Below are 20,943 nucleotides of genomic sequence, written 5' to 3' on the forward strand. Positions count from 1 at the left end.
GTCAGTGAGATAAACAAGAACTGAGTATGTTGCTGTTGTAGCAGAGGTAAAGCTTTTCTTCAAACCTCAAAAGAGAAGTTTTGAGCTCACACACAGAGGAGAGCAACAAACCAAGTTGATACAATGAATTCATCTCCATTCGAGCAAATAAAAGTCATCATTTTCTAACAAAAGTCTATTTTTAAAGCATGCAGACTTTTATACGAAATAAAACCGCTTCCAATTTTGTATCCACCCACATTCATGGTGGGATAACCAAATGGGCGAAGGGGGCTACTGACGACAGGGGCCCAGACTCCCATCACCACAATTGCACCACAAAAGAAGACCTACAAGAATGCATCCCTCTGCCAGGGCCTAACAACTCCCTCATGAAACTACATTTAAATTCACTAAATCTGCTAAATAAACACCAGTCCCCTAAAAATTCCTGATTTTCTTCCTCAAGATTCATGAATTACTACCTGAGAAATGGAGCCCTGATGATAACATAGGTTCCTTGGCGGTAAAGATCCTTTTCAGCATCTTTATTATTTTATATTGAGCTACTGTGGTTTGTAGTTACAAAATTAAACTTGTAATGACTGCAACCGGCTCGGTGTAGTTAATGGTCACATGGAGCCGAAAGGATAAATACACAATCCGCAGTGTGTGGGAAGTGTGGGGGTCAATGAGGGACCAGAGGCCAATTTTTGCCCCTTGACATAGAACAGATCAGATTTCATAACACTGTGAGGGTGGAGGAGGGCGGGTCGATCACATCACTTCCTTTCCTGTAACTTTCCTCCATTGTCCCCCCGGGTTATTTGCTGCACAAAGAGTCCTCAGCACAACTCCCTTCCTGAACTTCTGACTGCATGCTGGGTCCTTCATATTCCACCAGTCAGTACATCAATCCTGGCGTGGCTGGGATCTTCCCTGGAAAATCCTTAGTAATATATGAGGTCACATAAACAGGGACAGGCAGGAAGTGTACATGCTGGTCCGGAGCTTTTTGAAGGTGTAATCCTGATAACATCACCAATGACGAGTGTGGGCCGGGTGTATGAGGTCAGAGACCGAGAAGCACCAATAACGCAGAGACTTCCTTCTAGAAATATATAAAAAAACAATGTACACAGTAACGTGTTGTTGGGCTAAGGTTAGGTTTCACCCAAAGAATGTACATGAGGATGGACGATGCGTCTCCACTTCCTCCCACTATCCAGAAATGAAGCCAAAATATCACATGGGAAAACATCGCCATCTTGGATTGGATTTGCATTATGAGCCGGAGTCTTGATTTAGGGTTGGTCCAAGCGAGTGTGGGTCAGTCTCAGCTGTCAATCATGATTTGTCGGGGGTTAATGGAAGAGGACGTTGCACTTTGTAAAGCCCTATGAGACAAATTGTAATTTTTTGAATATGGGCTACACAAATCAAATTAGATTGATTGATTGATGATTTTTTACCCCGTTTTTATAGCATCAAATAACCAATCAAAGCCCAAATTACCGCAAAAAGTAGTGTTTAAAATGACAGAATCATCTATAAGAAAAATAACTTGCTGTTTACGTCGATATTTTTATTTGGTCCATGTCACATCTGCCAACATGGAGGAGAATTATGACCTATACTGGAGCCAGCCACCAGGTGGCGATCGAGACAGTTTGGCTTCCCTTTATGGGGAGTCCATTTCTATACAACCTATGAGTTATACATGTTGTGGTTATATAGTTAATGTCGATACACGTGTCCTCTCAAGTCAGGGAGGATGTGTGTGTGTGGGGGGGGCGGGGGGGGGGGGGCACGGGGCGTGGCTTCCTGACGTCACCGCGGTTTGCAGTGTGAATGCAGACGTAGAAGCTGAGGATGGAGCAGAGGAGGAGAAGAGCCGCCGCTGTCTCACACCTCTGAATCATCCATCGCCCTCCCTCGATGCAGAGACCCGCTGGCACTTCCTCTTCGTCTCTATTCTGTATGGCGCTTTTCTATTCACCCCGCCGCTGACACCGCTCCACGTCCCCCGTCCGTCCGCCTGTCAGCATCACACCGGCTGCGACCGCCTCCTGAAGAAAACCCACAACACCTTCTCCAGGATAGCCACCGCTACAACCAACATGGATGAGGAGAATCACGGTGAGGCTGGTTTCTCCTTCTGTATCTGTTCCCCCGCGGTCTCCCTCGCTAAGCCCGCGTGTGTGCAGGGATGCAGGGATGGTGTGGATGGATGAGTGTGACACAGGGATGGGAGCAGATGGAGGTATATCACGTCCGAGGTGTTGACCTACCGAGGAAAACACAGCGGACTTGGTTGTCACACCTGTTCATAAAGGAGGGATTCACCTCGAGAGGGCTGCAGGTCAGTTTGTCTGCTCCCAGGTGAGAGGGATCTGTCCGATCCTGTGTGGACACATGTGAAGAAACGCTGAAGACATGAGGTGGAAAAAATGCTCTTTCCTTCATGCAATCACCTTTTCCATGCGTTTGATGTCTTGCTGCGAGGCTTTGAAGTTGCTCTCGCTATCTGGTTGCTCTGGTTGCTCTGTGTGAAGCCTGTAAACTGGTGGGAAATGATAAGACATGTGACTGGCGGGCTGAGCAGACAGACCTGCCAGCCGTATACATCCTTCTACTGGAACATGTCCCTAAAATGTCCCTGTAAACCACAAGAGGTTGAGTCGCTATAAATGATGTTTAGGTCTCAAAGTAATGCGAAATATTATGTTAAAAAAAAAGAAAGAAAGAGGAATATGGCTGAAATTTATTTTCATTAGGGATTTGTTTGCAGATTATTTGTAATCGAAACATTTCTTGTACATGACATTTTATGAAAAATGCTTATTTTAACTTCTCAGTATTCGGTCTATCCAAACTCAGAGATATCCTGTCATATGACTAAAATAAGCAGAAGATATTGTGTGGCTAACATGAAGAATCCTAACAAGTTATTGCCAATTAATTCTCCATCTATTGACATCTATTGTACAGTGTAATATACCCAGGGGAAATGTATATAGATACCATTATTACGTACTCTTACAAAACGAATATCCTCGAATTTACTTGCGGCCCCAGGCTATCATTGGTCTTTAATCCCTATTGAGATTATTACCATTATACTATTTAGTAACTATTTGTTTTCTTGCTGTGCAGCACTTGGTACTTTTTAAAAGTATTGGTATTATTTGCATTATTAAATAATTTTTGTTTTGAATTGCATATACAATCTTTCAAATATATAGTTTCTAGTGATGGAGGTTCAGTTTGATAAGGTGATCTGGAAAGAGTGAATGTTTTAAACTGAATATTTGATGCCACAGTCCTGACAGCGTGTTTCTGTGATAAAGCTGATCTGAGTCTGTGCAGCTGCATGTTTCACCTGGATTAGTGCTCACACACAGCGGCTGCAGCTTCACGATATGACAGCAACAGTGGATGAAGCACACACGCACACACACACGCACACACACACACACAGGATGCTTCTTAGCAGATAATCCAAAACCGCCCTGTGGGGCTGAAGGCCTCGAAGGCAGTGTAGTGTAAACAAAAGGCCGAATAGTCTGATAACAGTTTGTCAGTTTAACAGTTAGAGATTAGAAGACCCAGGACAGACCCTTGTCTGCACTTCCCCTTTTTTTTCATGATACATAGTGTGAATATATGTGAGAGTGGATATTTGTTCATGTGAGAAGGACCCTGGAACACTCATAGTTTATATTCGTGGTTCCAGGGGTTATGCAATAAAAAATAGCATTTTCCTTAAGGAGGTATTGTTTAAATGTTCTACTGTTGTCTGCGGTAATGTAAGTTACATAAAAATCTAATAATAGTTTATTTTGGGGAAAATACATTCGGTTAAAAAACTCTTGTTTGGACACTTTGGTGCTTCTTACTGTGGTACAAATGTCAACTCTGCAGAAACAGCATCTCAATTATTTGTGTGTGTTGCAGGAAAGAGGTTACAGTATACAGTATGGTGGGCTGCACGGTGGTGCCTCACAGCTAAAAGGTTCCCAGTTCGGATCCCAGTTAGGCCTGGGGTCTTTCTATGTAGAGTTTGCCTGTTTTCGTGGCTTTTTCTCCGGGTTCTCCAGCTTCCCCCCCAGTCCAAAGACATGCACAATGGGGAGGATTCTGTTGAGTGGAGACTATATTAACTTTAGGTGTGAATGGTTGTTTCTCTCTGAATGGCGACCTGTCCAGGGTGAATCCCACCTCTCGCCCAATGTCAGCTGGGATTGGCTCCAGCTCCCCTCACAACCCTCAAAGGATAAGCGTTATAGATAATGGATGGATGGTTTCAGTGAGTCGTCCTGAACTAAGAGTTGTTGCAGAGGCTTGTTGAGAGTAATTTTATTCTGAAATCACAGTATAGGAATGGACCTGTATCCTCTTTGTTAATTTGTGACTTCCTGTGCCCTTCTCAAATGAAATGACTGCATGTGCTGGGAGTGCACTTCTCACAGATGAGGCCAGCTGGAGAGAAACACAGAATCCTGTGACGGGAGAGCACATGCAGAGGAACAGCGTCTGGTGATCAAACATCCGACACTAGCTCAGATAAAGTGTGTGCAGCAATGTGCAGTGTGTGAATCATTAAAATAACTTACCATAAATGTTAAACTCATAGAGAGCCCTCGTTCACACACACACACACACACACACACACACACACGCACGGATCGCTTAACATTGCTCCCATGCACACACCTCGATGTGCTGCTAACACAACCCAGGGACTGTGAATGAAATATATGTCATAGCCATATCTGGGGACCTCTCAGCTCACAGTGTTTGTAGGTCATAGGCTGAGCTTTGCTTTTTTGTGCACGGCAACAAATGTGCACATTATCGTCATGCATGTACATTAGGGAATGTGTTCGCAGGCCTGCATGTACGTCATGCGTGCAACATATGTTCAAAAATGGGGGGGGGGGGCCATAATTTGTTCTGCGCCAGCGAGCCAATCTGAGAACAACGGAGGAGCCAACAGATGCCATGATACTGTCGGATTAAGAAATGGTATATGAACAGCTAATGCGCCCACAAGCCCTCTCTCATGGAACTGAAACAGTACATTGACGTGATAATGAGCTGCATCAGAAGCTGTTATCGCCGAGAGCGACATCATCAGTGGAATAATGGTACTTTAATATAGGTCATAATAAGGTAAACGTTTGCTGCATAGATAGTTTGTATAGTTGTAGTTTTTTCTCAACGGTATAGATGTTGATTCCTTGTAATAAAACTACAACCACGACCAACTTGGAGAGATAAGTCCAAAAAACCTCCAGAATCTTTTTAATTACACTCTGCTTGGCTGTGGGAAAAGTGTTGACACCTTCTGTCTCTGGATGTAGTTTGAGAGATAACATTGTGTTTCCAGGGTTTGGTATTTTCAAATATTAGGAAGCATAAGTAATTCTGGGACTGTGATATTCCTTCATATCTGTCCTAAATTGAATTTCTTATGATCTTCAAAAGTCTGAAATTGAACTTGCAGAAACGCTGAACTTTCACACATGCTGTAGGATCCCTATTCACTTGCTACATCTCTGAATGAAACATATAAACCGAGCCCCTGTGTGTTATTGCTGGGACTCATCCGTGTAGCATGGAATTCATTAGTACAAGTTTACTGCGCTCACTAATCAGAGTTGGCGCTCCCGTGCTCAGCTAACATGCCACAGCGCAGACAGGGCCCTGGCCTCAAAATGGATGGAAATCAGCAACAGGCCTGAAAATGCTAAGTGTTTTTTATTACTCATGTGTCTATTTTTAGGGTCATTGTATAGCTGGAACGAGCAGTGGAAAGAACACAGGGGCAGAAAGTGGCTGTGAGGCGGTTCACTGAACGGCTGGAGGGAGGCCATGAATTTAAACACTTGGCATTCTTGGATTTCTCTCCTTTTTTATGACGCTTCCGTCAAGGGAATTAACTGGCTGAGTAAATGGCTGTTTTGAGTGTTCGGGGTATTAAAACACTGGAATGAACTTAATTCACCTTCTGAAATGTCCCTGCACCTTTACAGCCTGAATTGAGGCGCCTGTCTTGAGTGAACGCCAAAAAATTCACAGAAGTGTTTGGTTATGGTGTCCGGTGAGGTTTCCTCGACCACGTTTCCTGTGTAAGTGTCGTGATAACCCCTCTACGTGTCCATCAGCACTCTCATCTCCGCCTGGCCGTGGGAAAAGTGGAGTGGGAAAGGCCTTTCCTTTAATTCTTCTATTCTCTTTAGCCTGAGCGTGAGTTTGTGCGCTAAAATAACAATTAGTATCTGACTGCAGCCCTGATGTTTTGACTGCGTGGGCTTTTTATTGGTGCCGGATGATGAATGCACACACGTTGGCCGTCTGATTGCTTTTCTTTTGCAATGAAATATCTCCCTTAAGCTGCTTTCAGACATGCGCCGAACTCTGGATAATCTTCAGACGTTCTCTGGAGGGGGCTTGTGTGTGAGATCGCAAATGTCCGCGTGAGATGCTCCAGACTTTCTGTGGAGTTTCTCCAGCCGGCGACCTAGTTAGACCTCCGGGGGAATGTCTGAATGAGCCCCCAGCAGGAGATCCTCTGCAGGATTCACTGCAAGCGAGCGGGCATGTTGATGACAATTCTCCGGATCTCTTGTGTCAGTGTGAATAAGCGGTGTCATACACGTAGAAGACGAAGATTTCAGGAGAGCTTTTGGTGATGAGAGCCAATGCTTGTGTCGATGTGCTGTTAACAAAAACAGATGATCTCTGTGGCGGAATTAATAAATTACATCCCGCCTCCGCCTGCTGCTCCACCCTCACGTGAACGCTCTGGAGATTTCTCATCCTGCATTGTTCATGTGGGATAGGCAATCTATGGAGAAAGTCCGGACCCAATTCTCCAGACATTCTCCGGAGTTCATGTATGAAAACGACATTAGAGAGAAATGGTTGTGCATTTAAATATATCAAAAAATCCTCTAACTTAATGAACGTCTGACTTTGCGCAGTTACTGTTGATCACATCCACCGCAGCAGACATGAAACCCAGCCTCTGGTAGCCTGAATCAACACACGGTACCGTGGGCGTCGTTTCACTGGCGGCCAGGACTGTAGTTCTGAGGGGGATCGGTTGTTAAGAGGGGGAAGTTGGTGTGATTGAGGTACAGTCTTTGTTGTGGCTGTAGGGGAGTGTGTGGGAGGACATCAGATAGTCACTTTGGGGCGAGCTGGAGCTGCGAGGGAAGTAAGTGGCTGGTGCTGAAAGGCCGGACAGCCATGAAGCGGAGCTCAGGCAGCTGTTTCCCTCTGCATCTGCATGCTTCATCTGGCTAATGTCACCCTGGAGATGTGCTTCAAGTGTAGAGTTAAACATATTAGAGCTGAAATGATTAGTCTATTAGATGATCAGCAGAGGATTCATCAGCAACTACTCTGATGATTGATTAAGAGTGCGAGTAATTGACAAGAAAAAATGGGCGAAGAGTCACTTTGTAAATATATTCTGGTTTATTATTTATTTATGTCAGTGAACTAAATATATTTGAGTTTTGGGCGGGTTTGAATCCCGGGCTGCTTGTTCTCACTGTGTCTGTGTGGGTCACTCTGGGGATCCGGCTTCCTCCCACAGTCCAAAGACATGCAGACTAGGCTTAGGTTGATTGGTGACTTTAAATCCACTGTGAGTGTGAATTTGAGTTTGAATGGTTGTTAGTCTCTGTAAGTTGGCCCCTGGATATGCTGGAGACCTGCAGGGTGCACAGGCCAAAGGTTTTAAATATATCTAGCTTCTAACACCACCTTCTATATGACGTGATGGGATGTGGTGTTGTGTTGTGGTGTGTTTTGTTGTGTTATGTTATTTTATGTTGTGTTATTTTATGTTGTGTTATTTTGTGTTGTGTTATATTATGTGCCACACTGTTCATACATGGCATCAGCTGGTAGCAGCAGTTAGTGTTTAGCTGCATTGGCCTGACTATTGTTTTAAAAATAAAAAATGACTTTATCTAAATCTTAAAAAGAAAAAACTTTGCTTGCAAGTGAACATGTGCTATGTTCATGTTTTATCCAGCCAGCGGGAGAAAGAATCCCCTCTCTGGTATAAAAACAGCTGGTTGGATTTACCTCTTCCAAATGCCCTACAGCATCTCAGGAGCCTGAAAGCAACGGTTTAGGCAAAATGTGTGTGTCGACACAGATTCCCCAAAATGTGCTAAAATGTACTCTTCACAATCTCATTGGTTGACCCGGCAGACTGGCTATGTTGTTTAAAGGCTTAAGGGATGATTTGGAAAGAACAGAAAATTCAATTTGACTGCCAAGATTATGGGTTTTGTGGCGCAACATTAGAAGATTATACACACAGAACATCATACCGCATTCAGCATGACAAATACACAAACACAGACACTGCTGGCGCACGATGTGCAGCGTCTGAGCCGGTAACAAACTGGGCTATTTAAGTGTCGGGTCTACATATGGACCTGATTAAGAGAGAGAGACTGGGGAGGCTTCCCGACGTGTTCCCATCTCCATGGCAGTGTGTGTCTGTGCGTAAGTGGAAAAAAAAAACGAGAAATGGTGGCCCTCTGTGAGAAAGACAACATCTCCTCTGTTGTGAATAGGGGTACGCTTCGCCTGGAGTTATAGCTTGGAGCTGTCGAGAGGGGAAGGCCTTTGAGCGCGAGACGGAGAGCAGATGGGAGACAAAAGGCTCAGCAAATTAAATGAGCGGGAGACAGGGAGGAACACAGACTGACATTTAGGCCAGCGGAGATGTACTGTGTTCGAGTAATCCACACCTAATTTCAGTGGAGGGAGAGCTCAGAGAAAACAGGCTCCAGCTGACCATACAGACAGAACTGGGGAGGGGGGGGGGGGGGGTGGTTGAAAGAGGCTTCGGAGTAGACGTGTGTTTCTTGGCTTCCTGGTGCTGAAGAATCACGCCACCAGCCCAGCTCGTTCTCACCTTAATAAAATATCCTGGCGCTCTGTCACTTCATTTCCTGCGTTTTTATTTCCGGGACGAAGTGTATATTTTCTCTTCGGTTCCTAATTGACCCGGCGAGGACAGAACTGCTCTTAATGGAAAGTGTTTTCATTTAGTGGGACTTGGGACAGGTTGGGATTTAACATGATCCCTCTTTGAGGAGCTGTCGCGAACATGGAGCCGAGACGTAGAGGGAGCGATCACGTGAGCGTTGTGGGTGGTTTTCTGTAGATGTTCTGATCAAAGGTTGCTCTGCTCTGGTTGTGAATGGGATCACGGTGCTCGGCCAAAGTCAGTGTTTTTGCAGGCAGGCGCACAACCATTACAGGAACATCCTGGACAAGCAGGCCGGAGGCGGACACACAGCGGCTCACTGGACATTTTCAAGCTTGTGCCAGTCGTCCAGTTTTCCTCGGATTTTCCATATTTCCGCTGGTATCTGCACACTGCCATCATGTGCGCAGATATCAGAACTTATTGGCTCTTCTTCATTGTTGTGCATAGAATAACAGGCGCCTAATACAGATTTTGAAATTGCTCCCAAGCCAGATATCTATCACAATTATGGAGGTGACTGTGTTCGTATTATCAGAGAAACCATCGCTTTCATTCAGCTTCCTGTCAATCACCTGACACCCGCAGGAAGCAGCAAGAGGTGTCTGTCAGGAAATAATCCCACCGTCCTTTCAAAATGAATTTTCCACTTCCATGTCTTCCACCCTTATCTGCTGATGGTTCAGAGCTAGACAGAGGCTGTAAGGTTTTACATGAAGCTAAAATATACCCGGATACAGGTGTTGACATCCTGGGTTTTTGTTATTCGGAGCCAATGTCTGAGCAGACTCAGCTGTCAATCAGGACATTTCCTCCTGTTTTGATAGCATTGAATAACATTTTAATATTTATTTAATTTGCCTTCAACATACATCAGTTTAGTTTAGTCCATGTTCCATCAATTAACACGGAGGAGGTGGGGTTTATGGGCTTCCCTTTTTGGGAACTGTCATGTTGTCCATCATTCCAGAGACATTAAAGGAAAGTAAAATACTATTACACCAGTATTATGCCTCCTTTTGCTTATTTCATGGATATGTTTAGCCCTGTGAGACAATAGAGGTAATAGGAAACTGGAGGTTTTCAAAGCTTCCCTGGAAATTGTGTCTAAAACCTGAACAATCATCTGAGATCTGTTGCGCTGAGTGAACACTGAGCTACTTGGGCCGCACTCAGCCTGTGAAAGCCCCTCATCCTGCCCCGGACGCCAGAAGAAACAGCATCCATCCAGCTCATTCTCAGATCATCAGATTATGGTTACTTTGGCCACCGGCATATGGCAGATGAAGCCCCTCAGATCCTACACGCCATGTTCGTCGAATCAAATATTGACATAGCGCTGATGCCGAGCAGATGTGTCGTATAAGGAGAACAAGGTTACGCAGACCACCTCCTATGCAACCGCACACTCGCGCAAATGCACTCGCTCGGCAGGAGGTCCCTCCCCAAAACTGCAGATTAACCAGAGCAATCAGTGTCAGGGCTCTTCAGCTCCCCGAGCCCCAGATTCTCCTCGTGATCCTAGAGGTAGTTAAAAATTCAAAGCGATATTAGCTCCCCGAATGAGCCTTCTCACGCAAAGGGAGGGATTGTTGTTTCCTGAATTATTACTGAACAGGCTGTGGCGCGGCGCACCAAACACATTTTTAGAAAATTCATACAGTCTGAATGGAACAGCATGAAACCGGCAGCTGCTATTGTGAATCTAGTTTAATTTTTCAAGCCAAATTGCAAATTCTGTATCATATGAAAGCAATATTAGATATTTATCATACTTGATTTGGTCAATTGGACATTAACACGTGTTAGATTGAATTTTATAAAACGATGGAGTTGTTGAAAAGGTCTCAGCCGTGTCACCTGACGCTTTTCTCACATGCATGTCGACTCCTGTGTGCACGGACTCCTCCTCTTCCCATTGGCCTTTGTGCCGACATCTCATGGTTCCCGCTCTGTGCCTCTGTAAACAGCTTCACCAGACAATCTGCTGATTCTGTCACATTATTTTACCACTGAGGCAAAGTAGGTTAAAGTCAGGCAGCCACTAGTTGGAGGTAACATCTGGGTATATGCTGTTATACATCCGCCTCGTATCGGGCTTAAAGAGCGGTGGGGAGGGTGAGTCTGTGGGATTAGAGCCAGCTGGCCTCGGTGTGTAGGCGCCCGTGTGCGGCTCTGTCCACATGTCTGTCTGTCTGTCTGTATGACCCCGGCTGTAATGCAGAGCGTATCTCCGTCTAAGGCTAAAGAGGGATTTGGGGTTGCGGGCTTCACATCAGAGTCTGGATCCAGAGGAAGTTTCCCTTTGCCTTCCTGCTTCCTTGCATGTGTTCCATTGTGCTGTAGGGCCAAGCGGGGTAACAGGGTTATCGTTTTTTTTTTTTTTGAAAGCTCATCCACTTTAAACGCCATCAGAGCGGGTAAAGTCGCAAGTTTAAATCCAGTGGATCTGCACAAATCCTTTCTCACACACACATACGAGTCGGTGAAAACTAGGACCGGAGCTAGTGTTAAGTGAGCGTGGGATTTTCACTCTGAGTTCCACGAGCACCTTGCTGCTTCTGCTGCACAACTGCTGTGAACACCGGTCGTCGGAGCGTCCTCGAATCAGCTCTGGAAAATGATTTTTTCTCTCCCTTATGATGTGGCTTCTATTGTTCGCTCCCAAAATAAACCCGGTACAAGTTATGAAACTCATGCAGACTGGTGATTGGTGCCAAAAGCGCCCCTGCATTAGTGTAAGTGGCGTTAAAGCCTCTGGTTTTGAGTGGGTGGTCAGGGACAGTTGTTAGTTATGGGTGTGAAGAGCGGCGGAGGGTTTACTCCTAAAAGTAGATTTTGAGGGATTTTGTTTTTAGGGAGGGGGGGGGGGGGGGGGGATTACTGGAGCTTCTTTTTTTTTTCTGTGGCTCACATGTTGGAGTTTAAACCCTTTGGACTCTGTCAACCCACCACTCAATACAGGGGGTTTCTGAGCTCCCCTATTAGAAGTCACAGAGGTTAAAAATGTGTATCCAGTCCAGTTTTTCTCTCACACAAATGTATCGGCTCACCACCTACAGCTGCCCCGCTATTGGACGAGCCAACCCTCGGCCTTTCTCTTTAGTAAGAAGCAATGACTCACACCATAATTGATTTCTGTAGATTTCCAATCAAGCGTGGCTGTGTTTGGTTTGAGCCAATCTTCACATAGTGCCCAGCTCCAGCCCCTAGATTCCCTCTGTGCCTGTTAAAGACTCTAAACTCATTTCCTGACTCCGTCAAAGCAGGTCAGAGGGGGGGTTGTGTGTTAATCATGTAATTGGTGGACCACCTCTGCAGAGGACCCCCATCACTAAACAAGATTATCCACTGGAACAGAGATGTTAAAGTCCGGTCTTCTTCCAAATATGTAATTGGAAATATACTCTATATTGCAGTAGACCCAGAAACAGAGAACTGGATTAGAGGATAATAGCAATGTCTTGTTGTTAATGGCGGTGGGCTTTTATTAAAGGGGGCATCCTCTCTGTGTCATTAGATTAGTAATGAATGAAGATTGTAATCATGCGCTGCATTGTTGCTTTCAGTGTATATCTCCATTAGCTAATGCATGGCCTCAGGCAAACAGAAATCATAAAGCTTTCTGCTGTGTGCACGTTGTCTTCCTCTCTGCAAACTATAATGGGTCTCTCTAATGAGTATTATAGTCAATATTATATTTTGTAATACTGTTTTGAATATTAATCAACGGGTCAGTCTTTGAAATGATGAAAAAAACTAATACAAGAATTTAAATTTAAGTTTTGACCCTTAAATCCCAGCAGGTTACGAGGTTAGCACTGGTATCCTGCACAACAGACGGACAAACAGAAACTCCTATTTATATTCAATTACATTTGAATGTAGGCCATAAATAGCTGTAAACATTCCTCGGGTAAAAGTTTTGAGGTATTGTAAAACAACATGGGAACATTGTCGGAGCACTAATTGTCTTTAACGCCACATTCACAGCACTATTTAGCCAGAGGTTAGCAACACTAATTAACGTCTTTATTTTCATACTTTGCACCCCCCTCTGTTGTCTATTAAAAACAAGGCCCACAAACAAAACCCCTCCGCTGTTTTCCTCCACCATTTACCTGCCCCTCATCACGGCGCTCCAGAATTACATAACTAGGTCAGGAAATGCCTTTTTGTCTCCTTGTTAATTTGTAAACCATCTACAACAACAGTTGGCTCCCCCCTTGAACGCAAGTCTTCCTACGAGCTGTTGAATTCAAAGTGGGATGGATGCTTCCTCTTGAGCCCGGTGACCTTGTTTTACTTTAATTGGCGCAGATTCCCGCCCGCGAGGCAAAATAACAAGTGATGTTTTTATATATCTCTCCTCGCAGAGATACACGCCTTCTGCCTCTAAGCTGGCTTAATGACGCGAGATTGCCTGGCTCTCTGTGCGTCAGAAAAGATGGAGACGACGGAGAGATAAAGCGTGTGTGTGTGTGTGTGTGTGTGGGGCGAGAGAGAGGAATAAAGATTGAAAAACAAGATTGAGACAGAAAGACGGAGAGAGAAAGACGGTTGGGAGCACCCGGCGGAGAGCGAGACGTCCTCCCTGCTCGCAGACGTTTGCCAGGATGTGTAAAAAAAACCTCTCTGGAATCAGGATTCTAGGTCATGTTAAAGTACATGTAATCAAAGGAAACTTTCTCTTATAAGTAGAATTCCACATGTGAGCCAGATAGAGGAGGGGAGAAAACCCTTTTAATTGGAATAATAAACACCCCCCCTCATCTCTTTCTCTTGTTAATTAACACGCAGGCTCCTGATATGTGTTAGTGATGCAGAACAAGGTGAAAACTGTCTAATACTCCCGTCACTTCACTGTATGTGGGAGGACGAATCTTCAATCTCTGCTGTGACCTCCCCAAAGAACTCGTCGGCACCCGGATTGAATTCAGGGCTCGCTTCGGTTTTGTTTCATCTTTAGCAATCCTATTACTCACACTGTGATCTTTACCTTTTTCCGTCAAGTTCCAATTTTGTTTTGTCGTGCACGAGGCAAACAGCCCTGACGGGAATGAGCTGCGTGCAAATGAGACTTAAGGTCTGCTGTGTTTTCCCCCATCGTGTGTTTACAGTTCCCGAGGATCTGTCCCTGGAGGAGAGGGATGAGCTGTCAAACATCCGACGCAGGAAGAGGGAGCTGCTCGATGATATTGAGGTGCGTGGACACATGAGCATTTCGTTTATATCCAGGAAACATGAGAAGCCCTGTCTCCGATCATTAGTGGTGCATTGTAAGGCTTTTATCGATCAATCTCATGTGAAGACATTTAGAATTTATCTATATTTACTCATTTAAACTTTTAACTCATATCTTTCTGCAGCAGGTTAGGATCTATTTGCATGCTGAACATAATGCAAATTGACCCTAAGTTTATCTTTGCACACTCAATTGGCCCCAATAAAAGTGATGAGTTCTCCACAGTGCATATAAAGTGTTGTCTCACACCGTGAGGCTTCTCTGACCTTTATCCCGCTCTGACCTAAAGAAAGGACTGTTCCACTCTTTTCTCACAGAGGTTGAAGTTTGAGATCGCAGAGGTCATGACGGAGATCGAGCAGCTGACGTGTGTCGGAGAGAGGTAAGTCTATTGCATGGATGTAGTTTGTGTAGATGATGTTTTAAAGCATTTGTCAAATATTACTTTAGATTTACTACTACTACTCTACTCGTTAGCAGCAATAAATATGTTGTGGGTCACTATAATCAAGCAGGGGATGAAAAATATTTCCATCTTTTCAAAATAGTTAAACATATGTAATATTGATTTTAAAAGATTTGACTAAAATCCACAAATTCCTTAATGAATGCAGAAAGTCTTTGACCTCCTGAGCGCTAAATAACAAACATATTGGTTTTCTGCCTCAGTCGTAATAGCACCCAGTAGAATGATGGCTCATAGTCGAGTCACTGTTTTCTTAGTTGTCAAATACAGTTAGATCACCATGGTGCTCTCTGTTGACTCACTGCAGGTTAGATATGAATTAAGTAGATAAACATGGGAAGAGGGTTGAAGAATACACACAACCAGACCTTGCTGGATGTGTATGTGTTCAATTAACCTGTGACCCCCCCCCCCCCCCCCCCCCCCCCCCGGCTACATCTCAACACCTGCAGAGTTTGGTCATGGTGTCCTGGGCGGTTGTCAAAATGTGTCCACTGACAGACAGTCATTTAACCTCAGTGTCAGTTACCAAACACACACACAAACACACACACACACACACACACACACACACACACACACACACACACACACACACACACACACACACACACACACACAAACACACCGTCTCAAAAGGTGAAAGCTATTTAACCAACAATGACATTCAATATCCAACATGTGTCAATGTAAATCAATAAAGTGAGTGCTCCCTAGGTCTCCTAAGGTCATTCCTGCTTTGTCGTCTCATCTGTCACTTTATCACCCATCTGCATTACAGATATTAAAACTGTACACGCAGCGTTTTCTTCAGTTTGTCTCTGTGTGCACATGTTTTTATCATCTTATATTCAAGTGTTGGGGTCTGATTGTTTTATTATGTAAAAATAAAATCTTTACATTTGCGTTTTTTGTGTCGCAGTAAAACAACACAGAGAAACAAACAGATCGCCATGGGTCGGAAGAAATTCAACATGGACCCAAAGAAAGTACGTTTCCACCTTTTTTCTTTTATTTGACAGTCCTGTACCAGCCTCATATTTTCATTATAAATCATCACAGCCTCCAGTGTCTCTGTAGCCTCAGAATTAAATGAATCGTTTGTCCTCTTCCTCTCCAGGGAATCCAGTTCCTGGTGGAGAACGACCTTCTGCAGCACACTCCCGAAGACGTCTCCCAGTTCCTCTACAAAGGCGAGGGCCTCAACAAGACCATGATTGGAGACTACTTAGGCGAACGGTAAGACAGAGCATCAGTCAGCCTGGGGCAGGAAGCCCTCCTCTCTTCTGATTTACACCCCCCTCTGTGATTAGAGAGAGGAATTATGGGCAGGATTAATTGATTAATAAGGGAGAACATTGATTGCACCCTCCCACCCCTCAAAATGAATCTTTTAGGGACGTGCGTGTATCTTGTCATGGTTCAGCCACGTGAACTTCTATCTGGTAATAAAAGGGCCAAGCTGCTCCTCAGTCCTGCAGCCCTACCACAGTGACTGTCTCATATAGTCAAACGACTGTTGAGCTGAAGGTGAGGATAGTTAAACACACGATATGAGGTAGAATACATACGGTATCAATCAATGAGCCCCAGAAATGACTTGAATACGAAGAAGTTTTGTATAAGAGTCGAGTTATTTCTGCTGCAACAAAGATTGGATTTTAAATTGGACTTATCTCGATATTCAACATTTTGGTGCTGGAAGCCTTCTTGCCTCCGTTTCTAGCTCGACCAATCACAGATCAGCAGGCTTTGGGCGCCCGGAGGCAAACAGTCCGTGTGGAGATTAAAAGAGGTGGAAAAAATGACTGAAATTCATCGTCTATCGTCTTTTTAAATGACCTCTTTCTAATATCCAATGGTCGTCACACTTGAATTACTGGCAACACTGCCCCTAGTGGTTACCGGTTGCCCTGCTCCATTTCAGCTGTTTTGTCTGTTACCGTAAGCTTTCACAAATATGGACGAAATGAAAAATTGAAGCTGTCACTGTCTTCCACCATGTTTTCATATACACGCTGCGCCTGCGTCTTGAAGAAAGCTGCTTAAAGTATTCACCATGAAGTTTTGAAAGAGCTGTAATCAAACATGGACTTAATGATAGTTAATGGAGAACTTAGTACCATGAAACTGTTTTCTGCTTCATCCCTAAAATAATTTAATTGAATAAATGTCTTTGGCCTTTTGGTCCACGCTGGAAATACCATCTGCTCCCGTCTGTATTAACTTAGTTCCAGGGGCTGAAACAATGAGGCACACATGTACGATGAATGAAGATTAAATGAAGGTTGGGGAGGGGACGGCTCTGGGGAGTCCTATTGTTGGCAATTGGTTTTATTCATTGAGGATCATTCAGAGGGAACCAATCCTTTGGAAATCACACTAAACACAGGCTCAGTAATTTACACTCAGTAATTATCACTAATTAAGATTCTACAAGGAGCAGGAACCTATTGTTACACGGGGGGGGGGGGGGGGGGGGAACGGCAGATAAAAGGCAGCTACTGCTACTCATTGGAGGAACGCTCAGACAGTGGAAGTGACTTCAAGGAAGATAAATAATATATAGAAAGATTGAGAGAGAGAGAGAGAGAGAGAGAGAGAGAGAGAGAGAGAGAGAGAGAGAGAGAGAGAGAGGGATGGGTGGGTGGATGGTTAGATGGATAGTTCCATCGATCGATAGACAGATGGACAGATAGATAGATGGTTTGTTGATGAAGGTTGCGTCCCTTTTTATTACTCCTGTGTAATTCACCCTTGTTTGACACATGCTCAAACTCACTGCTATCACAGACACCTATATATACAGCATATACAGTGTATATATATATATATATATATATATGCATATTTTATATCACCTTTACGAATGGCCGGACAATTTTAATAACTTGTATAATCCTCATAGGAAATAATGTGTTTCATTAGGCTCAGTCATAAACACTCAGAGGAGAAGTAAAAGAAACAGCGTCCTCCTCTAGATAACACAAGATGTTATTGCAATGCAAGTTTGTTGTTGTCCCCTTGAAAAACAGCATTCTCTGAACTCTCCGCAGCGTTTCCACACAAAACATAAAAGCCTGAGAAGTCCTGCTTTAATTTGAACAGCTCACAATACAAAGAAGCTACAGGATCACGGAGCTTGACGTAACACCAACATGATCAGAGCAGCAGTTTCTGTGGAGCCCGAGAGCGGCTGTTGATTCTTCCGCCTAAACCCCCTCTGATACCTAAACAAACCTCGGAGGAAAACAGAGCGGCTGTGGTTTTGTTTTAAGTTGTTCTATCCATCAGACACACACAGTTTGTGTGGAGAAACATCCAGCACTGGCCAGCTGTTTAAATTGCTTCCAGACCCGCTCAGCATAAGGTATGAATCAGGCCAGAATCATGACAGGAATGCTGGAGAAAAAGAAGAATTCAGGTTAAGAAAAGCTTTCAGTGGGGGGATATGTTTTTCTTCTGGGTTCACGTTGTGTTCGGGGGATCCTGAATAGTTTCATTTTTCTTGGAAATTCTTTAAAACAAAATTGCTTAAACAGAAAAACAATAATGGAGAAATGATGTTCTCGTCTTTCTTTTTGTCCACCAGAGATGACTTCAACCTCAAGGTGCTGGCGGCCTTTGTGGAGCTGCACGAGTTTGCCGACCTCAACCTGGTCCAAGCTCTACGGTCAGTGGAGGGACGAGCCCAAAGGAAACGTTTACAGCAGTGACACCATGTGAAACCCTGACACCCCCCCACCCTCTTCTCCTTGTTGTTTGTAGGCAGTTTCTGTGGAGTTTCCGTTTGCCGGGTGAAGCCCAGAAGATCGACCGCATGATGGAGTCGTTTGCCTCTCGGTACTGTCAGTGCAACCCCGGGGTCTTCCAGTCCACAGGTCAGACACACAGCAAGCTGTTGTTAATGCTTCATGTACACCTTGTTTTAACAGACATGTCGACAGACGCCTGTCAGGCATGAACTCCTCCATCAGCACCACTCCTGCTGCACCAAATGAGATGATTTGGAACTGGATGTTTTATCATTTACATACAAGTCAATAGGTTGTTTTCTTCTTTTTTTTTAAAATACTCTTTTTATTGTTTTTTTTACCGTTTTATGAGTACAAACATTAGAAAAACAAAACAGACAACAAAACAAACAAAATAAAAAAGTCCCACCCCAAACTAACAGTGAGCACTATATGTCTTTACACACATATATACATCCATGTATACACAAACATACATACATACACAATCAGCAGGATGACAGGAGACAGGCAAGTGAATATCGTGTATAAAATAAATAGGTTGTTTTCAATAGAAAAGTCAATGTTGACGTCAGGCTGATAACATTTGCATAAGCTTTATCTCTTAGAATGGCAGAACCTGCAAATATCAACTATTAACCATTTTTTAACCAATTTAGGAATTTTTCCATAATTCATCATCATAAATCATTATTTTACCAAACTATTTAAACTTTTCTATCCCTTATTAATAGATATTATAGCTTTTTATATATTTGAGCTACTTCTACCATGTTCTTATGACCTTTAACCAACATGTCAATAATCCAAAATCACTTACTATTAACTATATTTTCCACTATACAGTGAGTCCGCTACTTTGTGCTGCTCCCGGAATGTTTGATGAGAATTATTATTGGTTATTGGTACATATTCCTGATCGGGATCTGGGCCTGAGCTGTCGTCTATATTCACATGAGCAATGTGTGACAGTGCGCCGAAAAACACTCCGGCCTAATATTCCAGCAGAAATCTGGCCTGAGGGTCTATAAAGGGATCCACTGAGTGATGGCCTGTTTTTTAATGCGTTTCAGTCATTAAACCATAAGAGTCACTGTAACTAAGGTTCAATGAGGATTAACCAGATTACAATTTCCAGTTCAGTGCACGAGTCCAGAGTAAACAAGCACCAACAAACAAGGGACATCCATAATTCAGGAGGACTCAACCTGCCTAAGTGATCGGCGTCTCGTGTTAAACAAACCCTGCGACTACAACAGACAGTGAATAATTCAAGAGGCTCGGACCAAACTATTGTGTGCACGGGATTCTTGAGGGCGTGTGTGTGTTTCTGTGGAGGCTCCACTTTTGTAGTGAGGGGTTGAGCAAATTCCAATGCTATGAAATAACTGTTATTTTTTACTTATTATAGAAATATTAGATTTAGTATATCCAGCATTGAAAGCCTACTGATTCTGGGTTTGTCACCGTTTCCCACATAGTTCATGTTCCTTAGAACTACAGCAGATTCAAATCAGACTTTATCAATGTGCCCCCTTTCTTCAGTGATCCCATAATGCATCATGCACAAGCTGCACATGGGCAGGTGTGCGTGTGTGTGTGTGTGTGTGTGTGTGCGTGTGTGTGTGTGTGTGTGTGTGGCAGCATCGGAGCAGACCCACGTGTGTGGCAGTAACCGCACACTGAGCCCATAAAAACTATAAAATAATCGCGGATCTTTAATTACAAAGGTCATGAAAGCTCAGTTTCCGCTCGGCGCTTCATCATGATCATTAAATGTTGGAGTACACAGACATCCCTCTCACAGATACCCCCACCTCTTGGCCCATGATACACTCTTTCTTTCTTTTCTTTTTTTAATAAAGAGTGTGTGTGAGCCGGCACACAATAAGCAGCGCGGGACAGCCAGGCCTAAAGTGTGTCAGTGTGAGGAGACAGACAGAGTGGAATGAATGATTCATTTACAGGCAGTCACTGGCCCGTGTGAGTCTGAACATTAACACACAGTAGAGAGACTGCAGCGCTGCACCCCCACCCCTCACACACACACACGCACAATTTTGAAATGATATTAGGGTTTGGGTCAGGTTTGGTCACGTTAGCTGAGCTTTCTTGATTTTTTCACCCACTGGCCTCGGGTCGGGTTCAGGCACAGAAAAACGAACGCTAGCCTGGGTCGGGCTCGTTTAGTTTTCTGTTGGACGGGAGCTGACACAGATTTGTGGCCCAACCTGGACACAAAATTCAAAATAAGTTCTAATCCCACGCCTTATAGACAGCAAATGCTCAAATAAAACCTGATTAGAAAATAGTCTGGAGTTATCTTATCCTTTATATTTTAATGTGTAAAAAAAAATCATGTAAGAAAAATGTGTTATTATGAAAGAATACAGTAACTAACTCGAATGGCTTTTGAGTGGCTTATGAAAGCACATTCAATTTCACTGATTAATTTCCAGATTTTTATTTGGAT

At 43.9% G+C, this 20,943-nt stretch overlaps 1 protein-coding gene across 1 annotated transcript in view; it reads left to right on the top strand.

Annotated features, from left to right (window-relative positions):
* Nucleotides 1-1,839: 1,839 nt before the first annotated feature.
* The window catches only part of LOC128427151 (cytohesin-3), a 29,352-nt gene continuing 10,248 nt past the window's right edge, over nucleotides 1,840-20,943 (top strand). The window contains exons 1-7 of the mRNA XM_053414249.1: nucleotides 1,840-2,118; nucleotides 14,125-14,207; nucleotides 14,567-14,631; nucleotides 15,638-15,704; nucleotides 15,836-15,954; nucleotides 18,308-18,388; nucleotides 18,484-18,596. Coding sequence (XP_053270224.1) covers nucleotides 2,100-2,118; nucleotides 14,125-14,207; nucleotides 14,567-14,631; nucleotides 15,638-15,704; nucleotides 15,836-15,954; nucleotides 18,308-18,388; nucleotides 18,484-18,596 — 547 coding nt within the window. The 5' untranslated portion in view covers nucleotides 1,840-2,099. The remainder of the gene's footprint in view (nucleotides 2,119-14,124; nucleotides 14,208-14,566; nucleotides 14,632-15,637; nucleotides 15,705-15,835; nucleotides 15,955-18,307; nucleotides 18,389-18,483; nucleotides 18,597-20,943) is intronic.

This window comes from Pleuronectes platessa, chromosome 21, assembly GCF_947347685.1.
Source record: "Pleuronectes platessa chromosome 21, fPlePla1.1, whole genome shotgun sequence".
Classification (NCBI taxonomy): domain Eukaryota; kingdom Metazoa; phylum Chordata; class Actinopteri; order Pleuronectiformes; family Pleuronectidae; genus Pleuronectes; species Pleuronectes platessa.